The 27,790-nt window shown below is 37.3% G+C and overlaps 1 protein-coding gene across 1 annotated transcript in view; it reads right to left on the bottom strand.

The window, feature by feature from the left end:
• The window catches only part of TPO (thyroid peroxidase), a 39,504-nt gene that overhangs the window by 1,622 nt on the left and 10,092 nt on the right, over window positions 1-27,790 (bottom strand). The window contains exons 5-12 of the mRNA XM_051613791.1: window positions 22,398-22,527; window positions 19,356-19,562; window positions 13,760-14,269; window positions 7,519-7,777; window positions 6,805-6,975; window positions 5,061-5,298; window positions 2,323-2,531; window positions 1,632-1,802 (exon numbers count right to left, since the gene is read on the bottom strand). Of these exons, the coding sequence (XP_051469751.1) occupies window positions 1,632-1,802; window positions 2,323-2,531; window positions 5,061-5,298; window positions 6,805-6,975; window positions 7,519-7,777; window positions 13,760-14,269; window positions 19,356-19,562; window positions 22,398-22,527 (1,895 nt within the window). The remainder of the gene's footprint in view (window positions 1-1,631; window positions 1,803-2,322; window positions 2,532-5,060; window positions 5,299-6,804; window positions 6,976-7,518; window positions 7,778-13,759; window positions 14,270-19,355; window positions 19,563-22,397; window positions 22,528-27,790) is intronic.

Below are 27,790 nucleotides of genomic sequence, written 5' to 3'. Positions count from 1 at the left end.
ATCAATAGAAATCATTTTGTGAAAGACAGAGTTAGTAAGCAGGAATTAACAGCTCCCAGCTTCCTATGCTTTTGCCAGCAGGCCACTCTTCCTTTTCCAGAGCAGCATATAATTTGAAAACATCTGCAGAAATGTTAAGCTCTATCCTCCTCATTATATTGCTTGACTTATTCCTAATTTTCTGATCATTTAAAAGAATGAGAACACATTGCACAGACATGCATGGAGCAAAGTGCTTTCTACTGTAAAACTCAAGTGGCATCTGCATAAGTGGGTTTTTATGGTTTTCTTCTAATAAAGGCATGGCTTATTTAATGTATGCAGCAGCTTGTTTTCTTATGGCAGATATACAGTCTTTTGTTTACATTCCTGAACATATTTAAAGAAACTAGGACAAGGAATGATTCATTCATGTAACTTATTTATTCAGTTTGCTGAAAGTATTTTATTATAATTAGTTTAGAAGCTTTATTACTTTATATGGCATTTATGTGGGTAGAATTCAGTTGATAAATAGGATTTGAATAAAGGGAAAGGCTGCAAATTTCATTTGACTTTTTCCATACCAGGTATACAATTAGAATGAATATCTTTCTATTCTGCTGTCATAGAAATACTGATAAGCCAACTTTATTGCAGATCAGCTTCAGCACTTGAATTCAAATTAATTTACCACTGTCCATAATATATTCCTGATTATGGCCTTTTCAGGTTTCATTTTCTTTCATACTCCTATAAAGCTGAGCAGTTTGAGTGTATATGTGTATTTATATTTATATACACAAATATATCTAATAAAATATAAATACATAGATACACACCCAGCATTAAAAGCACACATTTGAAATGTGAACAGAGAGAATTCGTCCTTCAGAGCTGTGAAGAACTAAGGTCTTTTAGTGGAATATTTGTCACATTCCCTTTCTTCCTGTTCTATTCTGTTCAATGGTAAAAATAAGGCAAAAGGAAGGGAGAAGAAAGAAAATATCAAAATAATCAAAAAGTATTTCCCTGAAAACATGTATGAAATGTCAAAAGACAATACCTTTTTACTCTTTTCTTCACCTGCTCTACTTTTATACTTGCAGAAGTAATTCCCTTCTGGCAAAACTTTTCATAACTATTTTGGGGAGGGAAGTTGGAACTGAAGTGAGACTTAATTTGCTTAATTTCACTTATTCACTTCACAGTATTGTTTTCTTTCTCACTTTTGCTTAGCTTAGTAGGATGATACATGAACTAGTGGTGCTCATTTTGTATCTAGAGCATTCAGTGAAACAATGCTAGGAATGTGACAACTGTATTGCTGTCATGTTGAATGTTGGAAGAACCAATGTATAATTCTGATTTGCCACTTGCTTTTTTTCCCTACTCATTGTTAATAGATTCATTTTTGCTTAATTAGCAATTTTTTGTGACATTTACTTACCATCAACCTGATTACTGGATCAGGATGGATAAAGACTGAGATAGCAATTCTGAAGCAAGGAGAATTTTGTGTTATCAAATTAGAGTAGCTACAAACCCATAAGGTTGACTACAAGAGCACACAGGAGGGAGTTAAATTCTGATGAGCTGTACTGGATTTTGTTTTTTTAAAAAATTCAGGAACAACAAGAAAAAACAGATACCTATGCAAACAGGAGCCTCAAAGTTCCATCCTTTACTTGTGCAGGTTAGTTGCTCTTCTCCTTGTAACTGAAATCCATACTGACAGAAATAAGTCACTGTAGATTTTCCAAATTCTGAACATTGTACAAAATCACCATTTTCCACACTCTTTGGTGTTCCACATATTTCCTCTACAAATAAAAATACTGTATTACAAGGTCTTAAAAAACTACCACTTTAACCTTGAAAATGGACATTATTCTCCATAACTACTATAAATTAACTTAAGTGAAATCACTCACATGTTTTAAGAATTTAATTGTTAATTTCTGGACAAGAGCTTACATGGAATACCTCAAGTTTTGATTTACAATCCTTGTAAAATTAACATTATCTTCTAACAGTATGTTCTGCAGAGTTCTTAGTTCATATTTTCTGTCTTTCTAAGAACTCCTGCCCCAGTTGCCATAGTGTCTGGATATCTCACAAGCCATTCATATTATCAGAATGAAGCTAGTGAACAGTATGTGTTTTACAGAGGAAGTTGAGAAAGGAGAAGAGACCTAGATCACATTTCTAAGTGTAGATCTAAAGATCTACTAAAGATTTGCAACAGAGCAGTCACTCAAGACCTCCCACAACCAAGATCAGTGCTATAGCTGCTGATTACTCACCCCTTTCATCAGAAAAGAGTGGTTTTTACTAGATTACCTTCCTGATAGAATTCTTGCCAAGCTTCTAAATTAATCCCAGGTATATTGTCACAATGCTTGAAATCCTGTGGAAACTTCCCAAGTTGAAAGGCATCTGCTGGCACTTCAGAGATCCCTGTATTGTCACAAATCACGCGGGACAATGAGTGTTTTTTGAGTTCGTGCTTTTGAGCTTCTGTGAACACATTATCATTTTCCCACCAAAATCTGGAAAGATTGATAAAACATTTGTAAAGGATCAAATTCAAAGCACTGCTTATTCTTACTTTCACAGTACCCTATGTAGAAGCCTAAAGAATTACAGCAAAGTGTAGGTGGACACAACAATAATAAAAGTAAGCACCATGATCTGCAGTCTTACATACCCAACTTGAAAGCCACAAAAAGGCTAGTGTGAGAATGAAACCTCAATGACTGTTCCATCAGAGACTTTGCTCCACTCAACTTTCCTACACACCCATGCTTTCCCTTTTAATGTACATGAAAATCTATTCTACTTATCCAAAGAATTACAAAGTCAGATTCAGAATTTTTACCCAACTACTGTAAATCCTGAGATCACAGAAAGGTTCTGAGTGGGAAAAAACAGTAAAAAGAAAGTCAAAGCCGATGGAACAGAAGCAATTTGTTTCAGGTGATTTGACTTGATGTTAAGACAGTGTCTGAAATTAGTACATTGGAAAAAGAAATCCCTTCATATTTTGCATATTACTGACTAAAGATTTTAAGGCTATCGGGATGGAGTTCAATCAGTCAAAAAATCCACTTAGCGTTGATTTCTGGACTTAAACAAGTACATTAGAAGAGATGTTTTTAAACCCCTACTTACTGGCATGTCAGTTGGGGTGTTTAGTAAGCATGTAGTGTAACTAGTTCAGATATAAATAAACCCAATACCCTAAAAAGGCACCACAATGAATGTTTAGACTTGTCCATTCTTCTACTTATTGTATAACTAATGTAACATGTTTTTATACATTTCTAAATTCTCTTACATAATTCCTTATCACAGTATTATTGACAATACCATTTCATATATAAGTTAGATCACACAAATTTTGTAGAAGAAACCTGGGTAATTATTTTATTATTAGAACGCCCTTTTCTCAAGGAAGTTAGTGTTAAATTATGCTTACACTTAATTAATGCTAGCAGTATCATAACACATGAATAACAAGAAGTATCATAAGGCACTGAATAATGGAAACAAGGCTGGAAGGGCCTTGATAGTTTATCCTTCCCCAGATAGGGTCAAGTATCCTATCACAATTTAGAAGACTTTCAACCACATTTTTAATACAGCTGAGTCAAATGTTTGTTGAGTAGAGAGTTTGTGCTAATAAGATACCACCTTTATGATTAACATCACTTTTTCCTGTGAGCTAATTAATCAACATTTTTTCAAGTTCAGATTAAAATTCTGCCCCGGATGCTTATTTACATAATGTTTTTTTTTCAAAACTGTGATTTATGAGTGGAGCTTAAAGGTGAGTGTAAGGACCAGGTGTACTTAAAACACACTAGCGTTGTGTGAGCAGTTTAAAATTAGTCTTCTCATGAGCTTCAAAATTACTGCCACAAGTATATGATGGAAATTAAAAATACCCAAAGGGTTGGTTTTATTATGGCTTTAAAAGCAGAAGTAAGATATAAACTGCATCTTACACACCTTTGTGACCTGAAGCTGCATTCCTCCTGCCTTTCTGGTGTGGAGGGTTGAACTGGCACAAGATCCTGGTAGCAGTTGTGCTGGCTTGTGTGAGAAGACATACTATGCTGTGCCCAATAAGGCAATTCTGTGAGCGCTCTGTAGTCCCAGTTCACATAAAACCAGGTATATGGTGTTTTTATTTCCCCCTTTAGGAAGACTGAATTACAGCTTTCTGGCTATCCCTTCTGACTTTGCTCTTGTCACAAAAAATGTTGAGGTTATTCCAGTTAAGGACCCTGATCACAGAGCAGGCCTCAGGGTTAGCTAAAACCTGCACAGTACTACATCATCCCATAGAGAATTTAGCTGCCCCCGGCACAAATAACTGCTGGTGACACTGAATTTCCATTGGCAGAATAAAGGTGGGCATCTGCCCTAAGCTTGCTTTTCTCAAAGCTGAAAACCCAGTTTGCTCAGCCTTGAGAAAAGAAGGCTTCAGGGAGACATTATTACCATGTTCTGGTACTTAAATTGTGGCTACCAAGAAGATGGGGACTCCTTATTTACGAAGAGTCACATGGAAAAGACAAGGGGTAATGGGCACAAGTTGCTCCTGGGAAGATTCTGATTGAACACAAGAGGCAAATTTTCACCATGAGGACAGTCAAACATTGGAATAGTCTCCCAAGAAAGGTGGTAGATTCCTCCACATTGGACAGTTTAAAGTCTCAGCTTGACAGGGTGCTGAGCCATCTAATATAAACTATAGTATTACTTAAAAAGGTTGGACCAGATGACCCTTGAGGTCCCTGCCAACCTGGCACTCTGTGATACATCTCAGTACCACAGAAACAATCTCCATGTCATCTGGAATTGAAATTATATACAGACCAAAGACGAATAAGCAAAAGTTCACCCAAAAAATCTGGAGTGAATTTTAAAACCTGGAAGTGGCAGGGAATTATTTGTTTAAAGCCTGTTTAGGTGTCATGTTGTCTTCTGTTCTGGGAAGCATCTTCACATCTGTAAAATCTGCTTTACTTCTGCATATTGCACAAATGATTCAACGGTGTGAATAAACTCACCGGTCACCATCCCTTAGTGCTTTCATTTGCTTTCCAATTATACATGCAAACAGGGGACCAGTTCTAGCACCTGGAAGAAAGTCTTCAACCAGACCACCAAGCCAAACATCAATATTGCTAGGATTATGGTACAATTCCAGTATTTTTTTCGTGACATTGTGATTGGTTATTACTGTGTTCAGGTCAGTTTGAGTTTCCAGTTTTGGCAAGCCACAGAATTCTCGCCAGTCATTATAACCTGTAAATATTATGTTAAAAGGAAGATTAGACTTGGCTGTTAAGCACGATACATGACATTAGTAATTTTATAAGCACTAGATTCTGACAACCTTAATCATAGCCATGGGCAGTTTTAAAATAGGCCCATTATTATTGGTTAATTTGATAGGGAAATTTATTGCAGGACATGAAACTACAGGATATGCTATTTCTACATCATTTGCATGAAGGAAAGCAAAAGTTTAAAACAATTTTCCCATATTTAAGCAATGAAAATGTGATAACAGATAATAGCAGCATGTACTGTGTCTTCAGATTCTCAGACTAGGAATACATAAGTGAAGAGCGGGCAAGAGGCAACCTGAATTAAGTTAGTAACTAAAGCACTTTACTAAGGAGAGTGTCCTAGGGCACATGTCCAGCTCTCCAGAAATGTATTTCTTTTACATCATTGGTATTAACCACCTTTTATCTCCTAATAAAACCTCAATTTCTGGTCCCAGAGATCAAACCTCCATTTCTGCCCTCATGTAGCCTAGAGCTTTAAGCTCCAAGCTGGAGTAAGACTTAATTTCTACTGTCCAGGGCCAACAACTTGTGTATTCCTATCTGCAGGGTTGCACAAGAGAAACAGACCTGGTTGTCACCCAGAGATGTAAAGCCCTTTGACAGTCACTCAGTCCTAACTCCATGGATGGGACATCAGCTCGGGGCACAGAAGGGCAGCCAGGTTTGTTCCTTAGTCATGCAGACAAGCAGTCTGATCAGGCAGGGAGTCAGGACACAGTTTTAGAAACCAAAAAGCAAGAGGCCATGTTTACCATGCTGAGGATTTCTGGCTCTGCTCTCAGAAGGAGTGGCATGCTTGTAAAAGGTTTTTATAAAGGACTGTGAACCTGCTGTGTGTTTTAGCAGCTGGTGCAATCAAACTGAACTAAGCTCCCACAGTCTTTCTCTATGCTGATATACTCATGGCCTGATGGGCTAACATTCCTTGACTGTTCAGTTAGTTCAGACTAGAGTAAGAAATCCAGTGCAAAAAACCAGGCACAAACATATAATATTACTCAAAAAGAGGTGTACACCCAAAGAAGACCACTTCTGGAGACACCTCAACACCTTCTACAGTTCGTTGAGCCAATGAGATTGTGTCTAAGTTGACTTGTTCCATAGGGTGGGGCAGCCTGCCAATAGCAAGTGGCTGCTGCAAGGCAGAAATCCCACTCCTCTGAAGCTGATTCCAGCAAGAACAAGCCTCAAGTACCTACATTAAGCATACCCAGATCCAGTCAATAATACTGCTCTTCCAGATTCCAGCCTGAACAGGTCATTTTAATTTCAAATACTGGGGAATATTTTGTTTCCATCAAAGTTAGAAATATTAGCCACTTACCATTTTAAAAGAGGCTTAAGTGACTTTTCTGATTACTAAAGCTATTATTTAAAAGGTTACTATTACATCTCAAATATAAGCAGCTATAATTCAGTTACCAACTGAGAGAAAATTCAAGAAAAATCAGTAGACCTGGGAGTCCATGATCACGGCCACGTTGTAAATTTAATGATGCTAAATCAAGTGAACCTTTATTGGATAACACAAACAGTTTCTCTGTTAGTTCCTCATTCAGTAGCTGATCTTGCACCTGCAGTTTTGCTGAATGTGCTAGTAGACCCCTTAGTAAAGGATCCAAGCCTCCTTAAAACACAAAAATAATATAATGTTACAGTACATGTATAAAACATTACAACTTTCTTAAAAAATGTGAATGCATGTATGCTTATATGTTTTTAAAATATTGGCCACAAGATTTTTCATTCAAACATATGCAAAAAAATGTACTTCAGGTTGAAACAGAAGTAATAGTGATATGAAAAGGCTCTACCTGCTTTTTCAGGTGTAAGAAAATTTGCAACCTGATAATACATTCTTCCACAAAAAAAAAACAACAAAAAAACAAATATATGAAATATCTTCATCTTAAATCATCATTCACCAATCTATTGTCAATATACCAGACCAGTTTAAGCTGGATAATAGCTTTTGTCTGATTTAGAGAGCTATTTAACTCAGAATAATTGTTCCAGTTAATGTTAATACTCTGGAACCCATCCAACAACTTAAATCAGGGATGTAATTAAATAAATATTCCTATTTCTAATTCAAAATAAGTAACTTTGAAAAAAAGTTACAATATTCTGGAAAAAAAACAACACCCAAACAGTTTAAATAAAATCATACCTTCTTTAATCAGCCTCCAGGGACTAAAAAAAACTTCATGCAAATGAAGATCTGGGAGTTCTGGATCATCTAAATAGTGTGCATCCAGTCGTCTTACCGTTGGTTGGATTGTTGCATGACCAAAACGAAAAGCAGCTGTTGAAAATATGTTAGAAACTGTAGGATTCATTGTGGGATCATAACCTGTATAAAGGCCAATATACAGATTAAAAGCATCTGGACCAATGATTTTGGGAATGTAATCTCTTAAAGTAATAATCTGAAAGAAAAGAAAAAGAAACAATTTATCATTCAGTGTTTTTACAGATGAATAGTCATGATTCCCGCATATTAAATGTCTTTTTCTTCACTCCTCTAGCCCCAGGCATTTGGCAAGGCTAAGAGCAGTGTTAGCTGGTAAACAATATCATTCTTATTTTGGCACTAAGGATACAAATGAGTGGCGAGGAGCATTGGCTCAAGTCAGTGCAGTACAACAAGCCAGGCCCCTTTTAGCTCCTACCGCAAATACTAGACCAAAGTCTTCTGAGTTAAAATTACCACTGTTGCTCGCTTCCAGTCCACGGGGGTAATCCAGCTCACCAGAGGTTTGCTGAGATTTGAAAACTTGGTTGTGACGGTGTAAATTATAATGCCTTTATAATGCAAGGTAAGCATGAATTACTAGAAAATAATTCAAGAATGGTTGTGGATATGAACAGATTTTATTTTCAGATATAGATTTGTGACACAAATCCTCTTTACTGAATATCTGATATATTGACTAGGCTTTCAAATGCTGGTGCCCAGCACGCCATCGTGGACATTTTATGCTAAACTGAAGCCAACTTATAGACTCCTAAAAAACACACTTCAAAAATAAAAAAGCTGATAAACACCTTCTGTCAAATGGTTTTATTATGTAATAGCATTACAGTTGCATCAAAAAAGCTGATGAGTAATCATGGCCAAAAAACCAAGGGAGAACGATTTAATGTACCAAATAAAATGAAAGTGCATTATAGGTTAAAGATTACGCTGAACTCAATAAAGCATAATGGGATGAATATGAAGCATAAAGAACTCAATAAAATACCTTATAGATTCAATATAATGTGCAATAAAATATACAGAAAATGTATTTTGAGCTTGATATAGTGCATATTGAAAAGCGATTTGGCATGAAATGACCTTATGAAAAACTTGTATCTTTATTTCAGGCACAGCACAGAGCCAAGCAAACCCCTCCAGGATTCACTGTCTTCTCTCAGAAGGCAGAGGCAGTAACTTCTTTACTTTTTCAGGTTAGATCACGAAATGAACAAAATATTTGGAAGACAATAGGTTGGAATTCCTTTTGCAGTTCCTTTAATACAACATATAAAGAAAATGAAATAATTGCTAGAAATGAATACTTACACTGTCATTTGAGGAATTAACTTTTGGCTACCTTCACAAAGGTTTTGTAGTACAACATTCCTTTCTAATTTTAGGTTTAGAGTTAGTTTTTACAAGTAAATACATTAATACTAGGTTAGCCATGGACACAGACATACTGATATGACTAATTTTTTGGCTCATTGTGAATGAAATCCCAACCTAAGCTGCTCATAAAGACCAGATTCCCTAAGGGGAAAAATCATCCAGAATTTTAATTTGCTCCAAAGTTAAGATCTTAATCTCTTGTTTCCTTGGTGGGGAAAGAAGGGCTGCCATTTCAAGAAATGAAAATTAAAAGGCAAAAAGGTAAAAAGAGGTTGTATGCCTGTTTTTAGCCAGGAGAGGCATCTATTTGATGGAAACTTTGCATAGCTAAATAAGGCTCCATCAGGTTGTATGTGATTTTTAGACAATACATACTAAGTTGCTACTAATACAGCAGAAGCTGATACTGCCAGAACAGAGTCTGACAGGGAAGTATATCTAAAGAACATCAGCAAGTAGCATCCAGTCTTTGTGTCATATCTGAACAGAACATACCTTGCCTCAATTTCCTGCACGAAGTCAAGGAGAGGCTTGCTACAAGTTCTCACAACTGATGCATTTATAAATTTTAAAGAAGCTGTACAGCTGACAAACATCAAAACTATTTTGTTAAAATTCTTTTGCATGCCCTCCCTGTTCTGAAAGAGTGATTTGAAAGATTTATTTCCTTTCATATATGGCATAAATAAGCATAATTCTTTCCTTCAATAAAGTGTTCCTTCAACAACTGAGATTCTTCTGTGGAAACAAAGGGATGTGCTTGCCTAAAAATACAACAATAAAATCAGAGCCTGAAAGGGACTATATGGAAAAGAAATTGCAAATAAGTACAATGAACTGCTCTACCATTTACTACTCTCCTTGAGTTTACTTATGAATAAGTTAACTTTCAGTTGTTTGCAGCATCATAAGGGATGTATGTGGATATGAGTCTGAATCTGAAGGGTACATGGTGGTGTCAATAACTTGTGATGTTCATGAGATTAGTGGTAATCTGAGCTCCTCTTAGGAGACATTCATCACCTCATAGCGTCAACTTCAAGCTCCACTGGAACCTCATGAAGAAATTAATTGCAATCAATAATGTCAATATTTCTACTGTCTCATGGTAGTTCAGCCTTAGAAGAGACACACTTTCAACCCATGCCTTGGATCAGGGAAGAGAAGTAGTGATGCGAGATGCTCAGAGAACACAAGCAGATGCAGCAAGAAGTGAAAAATACACCTATATACACACTGAAAACTATAGGTGGTTGTCAACTACAACTGGGATTGACTGGCCATAACACCATAAATTCAGAGATGTTTCTTTGGTACAGTAAGAAATCAAAGACAATTTTACTCAGATTGATCTGCAAAACTCCTATTTCACTCTAACTAGTGCCACACCATCCGCCTTTCAAAATCCAAATGGCATATCAAGGGAAATGGTCTTTGGAAAGAACAGCACATGTACATGCAAATACATCCTACAAACCATATATGTACAAAATAGCAATGTTAAGAGAGTAGCAGTTGCAAAATTGAGCACTTTTTTCCTGTTTTGTCTAAACTCTCCATTTAAAGGAGAAAAAATTTAAGCTATTTTCTTCAAAATATTTTTAAAAGAGGAACTCTGTTTTCTCAGGTCAAAATAGGAACAATCAAAACAAGCAAATAGTTTCATTTATGTTATTAAATAACAATGAAAAAATGTCTTTTTGCACAAAAGGCTGTGAAAAATAAACATAAAAAAATCTAAGGGGAAAAGTATGGTCTAGAGAGAGACTTTTAAAATTCTCCTTATTCTAGACAGAAGAGAAGCTTTTTCGTTCAATTCTCTATAATTACATACCTACGGGTAAACATTAAGTTTGAAAGTACTAATTCAAAAAATAGGGAATTTCAGTAACGTGTGGCAGTTGATACTAAATTTTGGAGTTGAAATCTCAAGGTAACTTCAACTGGAACTGTCATTAGTGTGTTGGTTAGCATGCCCCATTAATAGAGATACTCCAATTATCTCTTTTGAATGAATGTCTCTAAACCAGCTAGATATAACTCAAATACATTTCTAATGAGCCATAGGCAAATCTCATTAGTTTGTGATACTGGTAGAGATAATGAGCAGTGTTTTGCCTTGCACAAAGTGTTTTCCTTCAGGCCATAATATTACCGGACCTAAATCAGAAATGTATGAAAGCACAGAGGCCTATTTTTGGATTTGAACTTTTCTTCTAGAAAGTACTAACAATTCTGACCTGCCAGTGCCATTATTTTAGTGCAAACAGCACATTTACAGCAGTGGAGCTGACATAGTAAATGTAAACAAAAAATACATATTAAAAAAGATAAACTCTTCAAAAGGACAGACTTAATACAATTAAATAACATTACTTTTTTTGCAGTTATCTGGCTTTAAGTGCAAAGAAAAATATTCCAGAGAATGTAAGAGGTTTCTTAACATATTCTGGTGACTACAAATAGTGGCAGAAGAAAGGGTGTTTTATCAGAATAATGAAATTTTCCTCCATCTTTCCCCAATATATCTTCAAAAAATTCTCCCTCTGTTACAAAAAAAATCCTTTTGCAAGAATCAGAAAGCATATGGAAGTCCCCCAGCCTTCAGTTTATTCTGTTCCTGATATTGCTCATCCAGTATTATGTATTATAGCAGACAGACTGAATCACTGCTTTTACGTTGTCTGTTTAAAGGTGAATCTCCACAAACACAAAGGCCCTGATAAGGATCAGAGGAGCAACTTCAGGCAGAGCAACATGAGTAATCTAATCAAAAAAGGGCTCATAGGATCATTCAGTCCCTCAGGCCAGCAGAAAGAACAGCCAGATTCCAAGCTTGGGTTTGAAATGTGACAAGATGTGCCAATGAAAGAAACTGTCCCCCAAATGTCACACAAGCTAAAGGTGCAGTTGGCTAAGGGGTACAATTCATGGTGGGGAGCAGGGAGGAGATGACACAGGGGGACTTTCAGGGAAAGGACTAGAGGTGGGGAAAGGGAGGGGTTGGGGGGACAGGGGGAAAATAAAAGGAAAATAGAGGAAAAAGGGGATAAAAGGAGCTATCTGGGTGTGAAGAGTTAGCTGATGACAGAATCACAGAACCAGAGAATTACCTTGGTTGGAAAAGACCTTAAAGATCACTAAGTCTGACCATCAACCTAACATTGACAAGTTCTTAACTAAACCATATCCCTAAGTATTACATCGTAAATACCTTCAGGGATGGTGACTCCACCACTGCCCTGGACAGCCTGTTCCAATGTCTGATAACCCTTTCAGTGAAGAAAATCTTCCTAACATCCAATTTAAACTTTCTGTGGCATAACTTGAGGCCATTACCTCTTCTCCTATTACTTATAACTTCATTGAGCAGACCAGCCTCCACCTCTTTACAGCCTCCTTTCAGGTAGTTGAGGAGAGTAATAAGGTCACTCCTCAGCCTCCTTTTCTCTAGGCTAAACAACCCCAGCTGCCTCAGCCGCTCCTCATAAGACGTGCTCCAAACCCTTCATAATCTTCATTGCCTTTCTCTGGATATGTTTCAGCTCCTCAATGTCCTTTCTGTAGTGAGCAGCCCAAAACTGAACACAGTACTCAAGGTGCAGCGTCACCAGTGCCATGTACAGGGGTAAGATCACCTCCCTGGTCCTGCTGGTCAAACTGTTCCTGATGCAGGTCAGGATGCTGTTGATCTTCTTGGCCACATGGACACACTGCTGGCTCCTGTTCAGCCAGCTGTTAATCAACACCCTCAGGTCCCTCTCTGCTGGGCACCTCTCCAGCCACTCCTCCCCAAGCCTGTAGTGCTGCTGGGGGTTGTTGTGGTCAAAATGCAGGACATGACATTTGGCCTCATTGAAACTCATGCTTAGCCCACTGGTCAAGCCTGTCCAGATCCCTCTGTAGAGCCTCCCTGTGTGCACTCACATGCATGCCTACAGGGCATATGTGCTTGGTCTTGTACTGACTGGACCTGATGAGAGGAAGCCACAACATCCTCCTGTCTATTGGGCTAGCACTTTGGTCCGGTTGTCATTCAGATTTGACTGCCTCTATCACTGTAAGCAAGCAGATTACATTTTGTGTAAGAGAAATCTGGTTGAATGTTTTCTTTTTTTTTTTGTTTATGGTTGTGGAAGTCTGCAGGACCCAAAGCTGATCACACTGAATAGCAGAATAGTGAGGAAAAAGAGAAGTTAAAGCCCTGGAAGAAAAAGGAAAAATACTGAATAGAAATTGATTTTCCTACTCTGAAGTCTAATACAAACATTATTATGGACTCTTTTCTTCTGTATTGCCCTGTATTTATTTTTCCTCCTATTTCCTACAAAAAGCAGCCCTTGAAATTGATGCATTAATACATCACTGAGCACCACACAGGCGTTTTTTAGACAGAAAAGTAATTAATTTATATCATTCCTTTGAGAAAGGAAGCATTTTGAACACTATGGAAATACAGAGACATTATTTTTGTTTCCTTTACCAAAAAAACTCTAGAAATAAATGCATCTGAAAAAGGCCTCTTTGATAGAAAAATTATACACCAGAGAAGCGTGCAGAAAGATGAACCAGAGTAGAAACTGCCAGGGTACAAGGAAGTTGCATTCAGAGAAGTGGAAAACAGGACAAACTTCATACATGCCAAATTTGAAGTGCAGAATTAAGTGTCAAGTAAAAGGTAACATCACCCCCAAAGACAATCAGATTTGAAGTTTTGTCATTGATTCTTTTCTCAGATATTCACTGCAACATGCAGATAAGCAAATAAGCAGCCAACCTGATGCAGAGCACCAACAATTTTTCGTGCCTCTTGGTAGACAGTCTCAGCAGTCCAGTGGCTGTTGATGCTCTTCAGGGCTCTGGCCAGGCGGTTGTGCTCTCTCAGCCACAGTGTATGCATAGCTGACAGAGATGTGACTTCACTGGATCGGCTGTCCCCGGCCATAAAACATTCAATTCTCTCACCTCCACTTGCATTCAAGTCCTGTGCACAAGGTGATGGAATCTGGTCTGTAAAAGGCAGATATTCCCGATGGTTATCATAGTATTTCGTATTTACTCTAAGAAGGCCTTCTTTGCTTGTTAAATTCCTCAGTTTGTTTTCCATGACAGGGGTACTGCCATAGACTGTAGAAGCATCAAGGAAAGAAGTTAAGCCATTTATCTGTTGTCTTGGATTTAGCATTGATAGATTTCCAAAGAGAACACCATGATCACCACACGCAGGAGATGAGCGGTAGAAAGGCAAGCAATCCATCTCTGCTGATAATGTATCATTGGTGGCTACCTGCATTAAAAACAATTAGTATTTTCTGAGGTGAAGGTAAGAGTTGTGGATATGGACGTAAGGCCTGTGTAAATATTTCCATCCTCTGTCTCAATTTTCAGTTTTTCAGATATCATCTAGTGGAGTGACATATTCTGAGCCTATAGAGATTGTTTTTCTGTCAGATTGAAGCAAAAAGATGATTCAACCATTTTTAAGCAGACAGAAATAAACCTCTAAACCTTTCATCTGTCATAAGAGCAATCCCTTCTGCGTAGTTCTACACTTAAATTTGTCTGCTTCACAATCAAAATTCCTCATGAAATGTATCACAGTGAAGACACAAACATCTGGTCAAATTATGTTCTGCTAAATACCAAGTGACAGAGCAGGTTTACATGTGTACATAAAAACCTAATGAAGACTTTCTATGTCTGCAGCAGCACACTATAAAAGTTTTGTTTCAATACTTAATTTTAATCCAGTTTCCTAACTAAAAAAAAAGGCATATGAAATTATTCACTCTGCTTTCCGCCACTCCCCCACAATCCTTCTCCCACATTATTTTGCAGTGAGAGGTGACTAACAAGTATTAAATTATGACTGTCTTTATAAAAAGCAAAGGCTGCACACAGCCTTAGCCAAATGAGACTTCTCAGTCCTTCAGTCTGACCTACACACGCAGTCAGGAGACTGAAGTCAAATGGTGATCCAGCATTTGTGTGCTAGCATGAATATGCTGCAGGTATTATATAAACTAATGTAATTTCTTCTTCGTTCTTATATAGAAATTGGTCTGTGAATATAAAACAGTTATTATATTGGGGGTAAGAGCAAGAAGGCAACTTTAGAATGGAATTCTAGAGGTCCATATAATAACATCATCGCCTCATTTATTATACCAAGTAAAATTTTCTTAATGCTGACAGGTCATGTCAGTCGGGATTGACAGCAATACAGCCTTTAAGTTAAGAAAAGGTTTAGTTTGCTTTTCAAGTTTTCTTTGGTAAAGAAATTCTACCAATGTTTCTCCACTACCTAGGTTTTAGCAAATCAGGTAAATTATTTTTTAAGGAAATACATAATTTCTTTTCCTTTTTCTTTCTTTTACTGATAGATTAAATCAGTAATTTCTCTACCTTTGGTTTTCTATTTAGTATAGGTCTCTATTATTAATTATTTTGCTATGATTGTGGCTTCTTTTCCCTTTTAGCTGTTAATATAAGCAGGAAGCTCATCTCATACCACAAATGCCAGAACTCAACAACCACAGCATTGAGTCTGAGAGACTCAACAGGGAAAACCTGAACTAATTCAGGTAACACTGGGGAAAAAAAAGAGTATGAGATGACTTGAAGTTGTTAAACAGCAGGGTTCACAACAACACATATTAACAGTGAATTAACATATCAACATATGAACAGTGAATTCCTACTGAATAACCTTTAGTGAACTGCCTCTGCCATTTTAGTTCTAACCGTTCTGTCTCCCAAAGGAGGAAAACGGGAGTAATGAACATTAAGGGACTGGCAGAGATGCATAATGTAGTCCTTTCCTTTTTCATGGGATGAATAGTGTGCAGCCAGCAGCTGAATGTGCAAATGAGAGGTTCCTTATGCTATTATTCACATGACATAAAAAAATGTTCCAAGGAAAAAACCCCAAAGAAACAAACCCTTTTTTCTGATGAAAAGAGTGCAGAATAATATTTTTTTCTTTTTCAAAACTAATGAATAACATTAACATATTTTTTTTTTCTTTGCCTTGCATAACTCTAGATGGAAAAAACTCAAAACAAAGCCCTATCTGTCCACAATAGCTTTCCTAGTATAATTGCTTGTTGATTTAAACTGTTATTATATATGCATAGTCAAGCCTGCTTATGGTGAAATTCTTTTATGTGTAGGAAAATGAAAAGGTATAATTGTTTCAGTGTACCAGAATGTCTAAACCGTTATTTCAGTTAAAAAAAAAAGTCTTTCTTAATGTGAACTTGTTCTGTGGGAAGTGACCTTGTAAAGGATTTTTGCTGTAGACTTCAAAGAAAACCTAGCTTATGGTCTATGAAAGTTTGCTAATGAGAAAAACGTGAATGTTTATTTGTGGGTGTGAATCTCAGAAGATAATCAATGTTATCACTGGGCTGTGAGCTGCTACGTCTGAACCACAGAAGCAAAAGGCTTGGGCTCACTTCACTGATTTCTCCACCTTTTTGAATCTGAGCTGTCTGAAAGCTTTTCAGGATTGTATCTTACTGTGTGTATGCACTATGTCTAACTTACTGTCAGCAACGTAATTAATACTGGATAAAGTCAGTAGCTCTCTGATGAAAGTCTGCTAATGCCCTATTATGTCTCAGTCCTAACCTGAAATAAACATCTGAGGAATGACAGGTTACGTCCACAACCCTGCTCCATGTGTCAAGCTGCTGTAAAAGAAGTATGAACTAGATAGTGATTTTTATATTTATTTTTTTTTTCCTCACATTGTGGGATTCTGAAGAGATACAGAAAAGGAACATTCAAGCTCTACCAGAAGCTACAGGCTTGATGTGAGAATTGGTGAGTGAAATTCTCTAGCCTTTATTATTAAAATGTCCAGAATAGAAAATCATAAGGGTTCCTGCTAACCTATGAATCATTTACCTACACTTGTTATTAATATTAATGCACTACCACAGCTTTCAATCCATCACTGAATTGCACTGCCTCAGAACATTTTCCAGACAGCTTCCCTAACCTGCACAGTCAGAAGTTTCCCCTCCCTGTGAAAATTCCCGAGTGTGCAGCTGAAAGCATGGTTGTTCTTTTCTGTGGGTGGATTCTCCCTTGGGTGCCACTGTTCTAGGAACACAGCAAGAGTGGAAACTTCAGACTCCATGTTTACATTGTTGCATAATATGTTATTGATTTCACTGTCTTTGGAAATAAACCACACTTTCTTCATATACAAACTGAACATATAAAGATATCTGTTGCAGTTTTCCAAATATTTAATAGGTGGAAGTTAGCTTTAATTAAGCTTTTAGGGAGAAGATCAGTTCTAGGTCATAACAGCATTTTGTTTCAGTGTTCAAAAAATAGTTGCTCTGGTCACAGCCCCCCCAGCCCCCCCCCTTTTTTTTTTTTTTTAAATACAGTGTTTGACAAAAATAGCTACGAAATACTAGACACATAATAAACAGAAAAGAATAACCATCTTCATATCTATCCCTGTAAGCTGTGGATGACAGAATAATGACACAACAGAATTGAAAAATACATGAGACTGTGATCACGTAATGAATCCACATGTTGGGAAACTTATCTGATACTTATTGGGTTGTATCTGAACTTCCTTATATGTCCCCCCCACCATGGCCATTCTGAGTATCAGGAACTAACTCTCAAAGGTAGACATGGGTATATCTTGACCCTATTCCCTTTCTTGGAATAATTTTTCAAAGATACCTTAAATTGCCTCTTTTTAAGCAGATGGGATTTCTAGGCTTGAACTAGTCAGAGTTCAGTAATTGGACTTCTACTGTCCCTGTGATTCACATTTAATTCAAGTTACAGGCAAGAGTATTAGTCTCTTGTCAGTTTAAAAATCTATTTAGTAATAAAAAATGTGGGGGTTTTGCACTCGAAGATCAATACTAATTGTGCTGTTTCAAAGAATATTTCATAAGGACAAAACATCAACTTTCAAAGACTTTTGCAGTTTTATACGTACAGCAAACTGACTTTAAAAATGGGAGTCAATACACAGCCATGTTGTGTCATATGGTGTTGACACACTCCACCTCCTTCATTGCAACATGCAAAGCACTGTTGCTCAGGAATTAGACTTCTGTCCTAGCCTCTCCTGATAAGAGTTTGGGAATGGGATTCTTCTGAGGCTATGACTCAACAGCATAAATGGAACATAAAATTTTTTGCCCCAAATGCAAAATTGAGACATAGTAAACTGGTGATTTTTGTCAGAACTCATTGTAATTAAAACTGTTGTGGCTAAACCACATTAGGCAGTCACTTACTGCCCTGAAAACATAATTCTTTAAGAAGTGTCTGCTCTTTCTGAATGCTCTCATGCTATGCTTGCAAGCTTTTAAAAGTCCACATCTCCTGGATGAGAGAGACTAGATTTACCAAATGGAAGGTGAGCCATCTTTCAACACAGGACCTGATTTGCTTACCATTAACAGTCAGCTAAATATTTTCCTTTACGTTTAATGGAAATGGCATCAGACACTTAAGGCAAAAGGAGACTGTGGCATAGTTATTAGTGTTGAGGGGAAAAGTTTTCTATTCTCATGGAACTTATTCCATACATTGGCTTTAGTGCATAGAGAGGCTGGTCAGTAATCAAGCTCCAACCCTAAGGACTGTAATTCAGGTTGCTCTGGATAGAGGCAGGCATCAGTCCAAGGGCTGTCTTGGACGTGGGGCACTCCTGTAGTGTGAGGACAGGCTGCACTTTCAGAAACCATATAGTGGTTTGACTTTGCTACTTAATTTTTTGAGTGAATGACTGTACTTTTAAAATAATCAGACAAGATTACAGGGTTCTATATTTATACCAATTTATGTTTCTTCCAACCCTCTAACAAGCTTTGAATGAATGTCTTCTATCTATTCAAAGCGAAGGGGAGATGTAAGTTTCAGCAACTCCCTGAAGAACATTTTATACATGTTGAAAAGACAGCTCTCTTCAAAAGTTTGCTTTCACTGAGTAAAGTTAAGATCTTTCACTTTATCTGGCTGGCAATTTAAAACCAGAATTATTTATGACTACTTCCCTGGTTCCCCCAATGGAACTCAAAACCTTAAAGCATGAGAAGAGTAACATTGGGAGGGACTAGTTACGTTTCTCTGCAACATAAACCTGAGGGGTATAAAAATTTGATATTTGTACTAAGTGCCTTAGCTATATCTTGTTAGCTCTACAAAACAATTTAAATATCTACCTGTTTCATTTAACAGTTGCATTGTTTTTCAGTTTTTCTATCATTATTATTTCTGGATGATTGATTAATTTGCTTTATAATTATTTCAGTGTATGTTTATCATTGATGTGTTTTACTTTACTTACCTGTCCAGAATCTGAAATTTCTCTTGAATCTTACCTTTATTGGAAAACACGGATTTTGTTTTTCACATGACATCTGGCACTCCACTCTGTTTAGGAAGGTGGTTCTACTTGTGCTCTGTGGTGTGAATGCAATGTCATGGTCTATGTATTGCCCCCATACCATAATAATATCAGAATACAGGTTGTCTTCTGTAACAGCCTCATTAGATGCATGAATAATTTTCTTTGTCACTTCACGAACCTGGGAAGACAACAAATGTACCTTGACTGCCAAGTATTATTTACTTCTCAGAAAATGATAAAACACTAAAAAGTAGGGGGAACAGTGATAAAAGTATTTTTTTTTTCCCCTTAGGATACTTTACGTTGTAGAATACTTTTAATGGGTTGCCTAAAAACAAAACTAGACAAACTCCAGCAACAATAAAAACCCAGCCTCTGACAGACTTATTTTTGTTCAGGAGCTGAGATCCGGTGCCACTAGCAGGTTCAAAGATGTTTCAGCCGAGTTCTTCTATATATTTTCCAAATGAGCAGAGTATCTTTGATCTGTTCCTTTCCAGAGAATTTTGAAAACCACACATTTCTTTTAAACTGTCTAAAAGATTTGTTTCTATTTATTCTGTTTTCTGCTCCCATAACAAATGGATTCTGTTTGCTGGGCAACCTCAAATCACTGTGGATATACAGAGACTCTGTGCTGCTCTGTACACAACTGGAGCAGCTTATGCAGCCCAGGAGACAAGCTGGGTTGTAAATACATGGTAGCTGAAAGTTCTGCTTTATTTTCCAAGTCAAGGAGAAGCTAAAATATATTTCTAAGGCACTTCTGTGAAAGCTGTATAGGGATACAGATGCTATGAGTGGGAACATGTGGAGACATCTGTGCTACATGTCCAGCCTATACTAATAACCAAGCAAAACCATTATAGCAAAAACAGCAGTCAGTTTGCCATGATTAGGGTATCATTATTATTCACAGATTCCTTTCTCATGCTGCAAAATGTTCCCTCGCATACAGTAGCTGCCTTAGAAGTTAAGCAATTGAAAGGGCACACATAAAATAGAGCCACAGAATCTGTACTAAATAGAAGGGCTACATAATGAATGTATAAGGCAGGTGCAGTTAAATAGAAGTGGTAAGGACAAGAGGCAACATGGGACTTGTTAGGAACATCAGGATTTATATTGAAATAGTCAAGTGCATAGATACACAGAACCCTTCAGGAATACAAATCTTTATAATGTTTTAATAGTTTTAGGGGCCACAAAGCACAACTTTTTTTTTTTTTTTCTTGCAGTTAGTAAGATTTTCTTATCACTGTTAACTTGCACAGCTGCATTGTGTTCTAATACTGCTTTATAGTAATCCTCACACTTATCTCTCACCTCCACACTTTTTGCATGTTGTTTTTTAAAGGATATAGCTGGATAGCTAAAAGTACAAAAAAGGAAGAAAAATAATCTGTGGCACTAGTTTTATCCTATCTTACTTCAAAATAGAGAACGTTGCTGATGATCATATATTATTGGATTTGGTGAAGTCGTGTAGTTTTGCTTTTGTGTGTCTTGCTTCACAAGCATTTACCCTAATGAATCTAGGAAAAGGCAGTTTGTAACATCCACTGAAAATTTATCTGTGTAAATGTCAGGTTTTCATCTTTAAGTGCTAAATTGTGCAGCTTGGAGACAATGCTATTTAATTAATAACATGAGTTGCAGGTGACATTAACACTAAATTCTCTTGTTCATCCTTATTAAACATATGGTGGTTAAAATAACAAGATTTTGAGTCCATTAAAAGTCAGGTTTCAAAGCAATGATGACAAACCAGAAAGAGTAAATCCAGCCGAAATCATTGCACAGTGCACTGGGGAATTTTTCACCCAGTCCTCTATGCAAATATTTTTTTGTTCAAACTTCCCTCTGTAGCAACTCTGGTATTTTTTAAGTATATGAGCTGCTAAAATCCATGTGCCTTCTTAGCTGAGTAACTTGGGCTAGCCAAAAGTATGAAGTTATGATTTCACAGTAATACTTGCTCAGTTAAAGGACGCTAACCCAGAAGAAATGGTAAACATGCATCCAAAAATGAAAGTTAGCACATCTGTGTGCTTTATATTTATGTAGTTAACACCCAACCCTGTTTTCCCCCTTCTCTTTCCCTGAGTAACAGCACCATTATTGAAACAAAGATTCATAAAATCAGGCTGTCTAGGCTGTAAAGTAACTCTGGAGACAACATGGTGCAGCTTTCTATTGAAAGCCGAAACTAGGTTATCCAGAGCCCCATCCAACTGGCTCTCAGGTATGTCCTGTGAGGGACATTCCAGCAGTTGCCTAGGCAGTCTGTTCCAACATTTAATTTTTTCTCACAACAATTTTTTTTCTCTAACGAGACAAAATTTCCTCTGGAGCAACTTGTAACCTTATAACCATTGCTTCTTAAGACTCATAGAAACATAGAATCATCAAGGTTGGAAAAGACCTTCAAGATCATCAAGTCCAGCCATCCACCCTACAACCCCTAACCACTAAACCATCTTATGAAGCACCATATCTACCCCTTTTTTGAACATCTCCACGGATGGTGGCTCCACCACCTCACTGGGCAGCCTCTTCCAATGTTCTTGCCATGTCAGTGTGCACCCTCCTCTCTATGGCAGCCTTTTCAGCTCAGAAGGGCTGTGATTAGGTTAACCCTGCACTGCCTCTTCTCCAGGCTGAGTAATCACCACTCCAAGGCCTTCTGGCTGCCCCATGCCTGGTGCAAGCCATGCTGGGACCATGGCCAGCTCAGGTCCTGCCTGCTCTTCATCATCATCCTTTCTGGCAAAGCTGCCCCCAGGTAGTCACAGTGCCCCCCTCCTCTGCTCCTTGGGCTTCCCCCAGACCAGGTGCAGGGAACCTCTCACTACTAGGCTGACTGAATTTACTCTTTAGCAAAGGCAGCAGCTCCTTATCTGACCTCAACAGCTTCTTCTGCTATTTGATTTACTGATGCAAATGGGGGCTGTGGTGACAGGTTATAGCCCAGTGAAAGTGTTTCAGTTGGTGTTGTGGTGCAATTTCTAACCAAGGGTAGCTGGACTCCATTGTATCTGACATTGGGATTCCATCCTCGAGGTTGGCTGAGTCCATCTTCATAGGTTGGTGGAAGCCACCTAGCCAAGGCTGTGTTGGATGCTCCCCATCTAGGATGCTCCCTGGGAAAAGGAGAAAAAACCACTAATACCAAAACCCAAGAATGGCAGCAGGAGAAAAAAATAATTCTGCACCTCTAAATATATTTAGAATATAAAATAAAATTAAATTAAAAAATTATGATCAACAGTCACAGAGCAATATTCCACTGCAATAAGATGTCAATGTAATGATATTTGAAAAAGCGTCAAATACTGGTCTTCATGAATGCCAACATCAGTTTGACTCAAAAGGAAAATTTTAAAAAAAGCTGGACTACTAATGAAATATTACTATCTTTAGTTAATGATGTAAGTTGGCTACCTTTTGACATGTTTGAAATACTTGGCCCAGTAGTGATTTCCAGATAGTGTCCTCATTGCCTATAAAGTCAGATACACTGCAAAGTGCCTTTGCTGGTATCTTTTAAAAAAGATTTTATTTAGAGCAATAACTAGGAAATAAAGATTTAGGAAAATACCAAAAAGCCCTAGAATGAATGTGAAGACATTTTAAAAGCGAAATGGATACTAGTCATACAGAAGTAATCATTTAGAAAGACTCACGTAGAAAGGACAGAGGAAAGGGAAACTGGCTGAAGTTGGTGAACTCAGTGGAAATGCTCCCTCTGGTTGCCTCTGCAAAAATGACTTAGGTAGAGCTTAGAGAGGCCTATCCACAAGCAGAAACACTGGCATGCATTTAGTTATGCTTTTAAGTTGCTATCAGTAAATGCAGTATATTTTTGGCTCACTCCAACTAGCATTTCTCTGAATGACACCTGGCTGGGCACACGTTGGAATTTGTACATGCCAGTTTGCCATTCTTCAGCCAGTCTGCTTGGAAGAGGGAAGGGGACAAAAAACTAGAAAAAAGTCTGAGAGTAAAAGGGTGGCATGAGTCAGATTGTACTTCATTTGAAGGCCAGGAAATGATTCATGATGATTTTTATTTAATAGGATAGCCAGTGAGTTTTGGGCTTGACCCAATTATTTTTCTTTCTATCATGAACATTTCCAATGGATTTTTCTTAAGAGAGTATTTTAGGTGTTTTGCTTTGTTTGTTGGTTTTGGTTTTAAATGGCCTGTAAAATACATTTCATATTTAAAATATATATATAGACCATATAAAGAAGTACATTTTTTCTATGTACCCTGTTGAGCAATATTCCCAGACAGTTAGTTGAACTATGCCATGTTAAAACATACATTTATAAGTCTGTTGGGATGCTAAGAAGGGAACAATTATTTTATTAATACTTCACTGATCTCTGGTACACTGAAGTGACTTGATTTGCTAGGTTATGTGGTATAGTAATACACTTAATTATCCACAATAATTCACACTTCAAGGTTGAAGTATGCTTTAATAAAGCATTCAAATTAGTTACAGTTGATTTCTGTTTATTGAAACTGCATAAAATATAGCACATAGTGCTATTTCACTCAATTAAAAATAATGAAATGTTAATTTAACTGCTTAACCAGTGATTTTTCTCCTGATTGCTTTTATATTTTAGCAGATCATTGGAATGCTACTTTAGTAAAACTCTTCTCACATGCCTTTTTATTATTGCATTAAACACGTTAATGTTTTTGAATCTTGTTTGAGTTAAAAGGTTTTTATCTAGGGTAGCTGAAATAATGAAACTTTGGTACAATACAGCTTTACAGAATAGTCAAATTTGATTGCTATACATTCTATTTATGGGAAGTGGGACTTTTCATTCACTCATTAAATACTGGAATTGCAGTTTGGATTTTTTTTCTCTCTCAGAAGGGAATTTTAATATGCAGTTCATTACTCAGATTTATGTTTTTGAATGTTATTTCAATGCCCTGCCTAGTTTCAGACACAAAGAATTTTTTCATGTTTTACATTGGTCTGAGTTACCATAGACATAACTTCAGGCAAACATGGAAAACTTCTGTAAAATAAGCTTGCCACTAAACTGAACACTTAGCTTATACTGAAGTGAAGCGGCTATCCTGAAAGAAACATCTCAGTTCCTTCGTAAGGTCAATGCATTCAGTTGGGACTGCTCATTCTTTCCACTAGGTGAGCCATATTCATACTCCTAACTCTGACAGTATTAGAGCTTCAGACTAAGCATCAGATCCTTACCTAATGAAAGGGTTAATGATACAGCTAAGAAATAGAAAATGCTGTAGATTAAATTCCTTCTAGCTGTCCAAATACTAGGCATACAAAATGTAATCTACTCATCTAAGCACCTGTTGATCAAGACAGAGAGACAGCAAAGTCCTGGATGCTAACTTGTTATCCCATTCTGTGTCTCACTATTAGGAACAGCCAAAGCCGTGGCCTTGCAGTAGCCATATAGCTACACTGGAAAGTTAAGATTCAGTGAGGTCAATTGCATATGAGATTCCATTCCTTTAATAGCTGAAATTCCTTCACCTTCAAGTCCCTCTTACTGCACCAGACACTAAAAACTAGACAGATCAATGGTAGGTAGTTGGGATAAGAAATGGGGTGAAAAAATTAGCTATTTGAATGTTCCTTGTCTACCTCATCCTTAATTTGAAAATAATGTTGCAAATTTATTTTGCCTATTATCCACACATTTTCAGGCAGAAAGAAAAGTAAAATCTGTTGATACCTGTTACTAGTAAGTGTGGAAAACAACAGTGCTGGGAATGTCTAATATCATGTTGATATTCTCCATAGAAGGCCACGTTTATGCTATTCTTTAACACCTTTGTTCTAGGAAGCTCACACTAACAAAAAAGTAATTGCAGTGCTTTGTAGTCTATCTGATTTGTCCCAAGTAAGTGAACTGATAAAGTAAAACATCCATAAAGAAATTCCATGCTCACTTTTAAACAGATTTAAATACAGTTTTTTTTAGAGGTAAACCACTAATTCCACTGTAAATTTTGCTTTTAAATTTCACCTATGAAATGTAGCATTTATTGATGTACAGCACAGCTGCCCATACCTACTTGGTGACTAAAATTACAACATAGGTGCTGATATATTTTATGCCTCAAAGTGGTGGCTTTAAAGCAAGGAGAAGCACAGACTGGTGCTTTGGTTCATGTTTAAAGTCTTTGAAGCTGGCTTACATCATAGAATATGCTGTTTACATTAGAGTACAATGGGCTTTTTAAGTTGACGTATTTCAGTAAAGCTTGAACTATTTCAAGGGGCTCACAAAGTTTCAGACTAAGATCTGACTCGCTGGTTTCAAAGTCTTTGGTTTTGCTTTTTTTTTCCTGCCTTGTAAATTAAGAGCTTCAGCCATGTGCCTATGTTCAGCTGCATGAATCTTGGCCAACGTGTTCAAGCCCTGATGGAACTGTCAGTGCAAATGTTATACTATCTGTGAGTTCGGATTCCAAGCAACTCTGTAGGTGCCTGGGCAAAGTTATGGATATCCACATAGTTAGATTTACAATATCGATGCCTATCAGGTTGTGTCCTTTCAACAAGCAGCCTGTCAGGCATGTTCCTTTCAAATGACTTGTGATGTAGCAAAACACATTTGTCTCATAAAAACAGACTGATAGAGTAATAGAACTGTTGAATTTTACTGCTGTTCACATTCACGACGTTGGAGGGTGCCTTTACCTGTGCAACACTAATGGCCTTACATTTACAGCCCTGTAGCACTTCACTTGTAACATTACAGTCTGCCTTTCATTTTGTGACCTTAGATCTATGTATCCAAAGCCTGCTGAGTATAAATACCATTAACCCATGTACTCAAAAGGGCTGTCATTCTCAGTTGTACACCTTCATTGCATTTGAGGATTTTGAAAATGCAGTTACATGTGTTATGTTAAGTTTTGTCCACTTTTGCAGCTAACAGCTGCCAAACATATTAGGTAACAAGTAGATAACAGTAGTAAATAATCATAGAATCGTACAATCATAGAATGGTTTGGGTTGGAAAGGACCTTAAGGATCATTTAGTTCTACCCCACCTGCATGGACAGGGACACCTCCCACTGGAGCAGGTTGCTCAGAGCCTCATCCAACCTGAATGCTTCCAGGTATGAGGCTTCCACAACGTCCCTGGTTAAAGCCCTGCAATCCACCACTTTGTTCTTGAAAAACAAGATCCCTGAAGTTTATGTTTTCTATCCCAAAGTCTCATATACTGGACACAGTGTTTTTCAATTAGCACTAAAAAAAGAAGGTCAAAACACTTTCTTCCTCCTTTCAGTTTTAAGCATGTTACACAGAAGAGAGGAGAAAGTACCCAAGTCCCAACCAAGTTGGCAGGTGTTAATTTCATTCTGCAACTTTCTGACAAATTCCACACTGCAGCAGAGGGACTGAAACACACTGTACATTAAACAGGGCAAAAATTACTATTACCATTACTATTAATACTTGATAAATTATAGCTTTTTAACAGAAAATATAAATTACAAAATTACTGAGCTTTAGGTTGGTTTTCATACTCAGGAAAACCTCCTCACTATTTACTGACAAGCAGGGTATCTTCTTAATACTGCTAATTATACTAAAGATTCAATACATTAACTTCTCCAATACTAATCAAATGCAACAACAGTTATTTTTGCATATAACACATAGTAGTCACCTGAGAGTTTGGAGCATTTAATTTTTTTAATCTTTAGGAAAGCCTGAAAGGGACATCCCAGCAGAAGCACTCGACAATCATAGAAACAGAAAGGTTAAGGTTGGAAGGGACCTTAAAGATCATCAGGCTCCAACCTCCCTGCTATGAGCAGGGACATCCCACACTAGACCAGGATGCACAAAGCCTCATCCAACCTGGCCTTAAACACCTCCAGGGAGGGAGCATCAACAACCTCCCTGGGCAACCCATTCCAGTGTCTTACTACCCTCATGTCATTCAAATAGCCAATAATCTAGATATATAACATATAGATATTTAGTAGCAATAGATATCTTTTTATATAAATAGGTATATTAAAAAAAAAAATCACCTAGAATTTTTAGATGCATGCTTGCAAAATGGTAAAGCTGTGTGAAAATACCATAATGAGAATCTACTTTATTTTCTTTCCTGCTCAATAGAATTTCATCCAATTTGATGAAAAATGAATGCTGGAGTAGGATTCAGTCTTTTTAATTTATACAGAAAAAGGCATCTTCTGAATCAGCCCTCCCTAAATTTAAAGTTCCTTATATAATCTCAGAAGCCTTCACAGAGAGAGCCTTTCTGCAAAAATTAGTGTACCAAAGTTTCTTTCCTGGGGAGTTTTCAGAGGCACCTCATTACAGATAGGTTGATGCTGAAGGGAGCTGACTGAGGTTACCTCCCC

Source organism: Apus apus, chromosome 3, assembly GCF_020740795.1.
Source record: "Apus apus isolate bApuApu2 chromosome 3, bApuApu2.pri.cur, whole genome shotgun sequence".
Classification (NCBI taxonomy): Eukaryota; Metazoa; Chordata; class Aves; order Apodiformes; family Apodidae; genus Apus; species Apus apus.
Note: the sequence above shows the minus strand (reverse complement) of the source record. Positions and strands in the feature narration are given on the sequence as shown.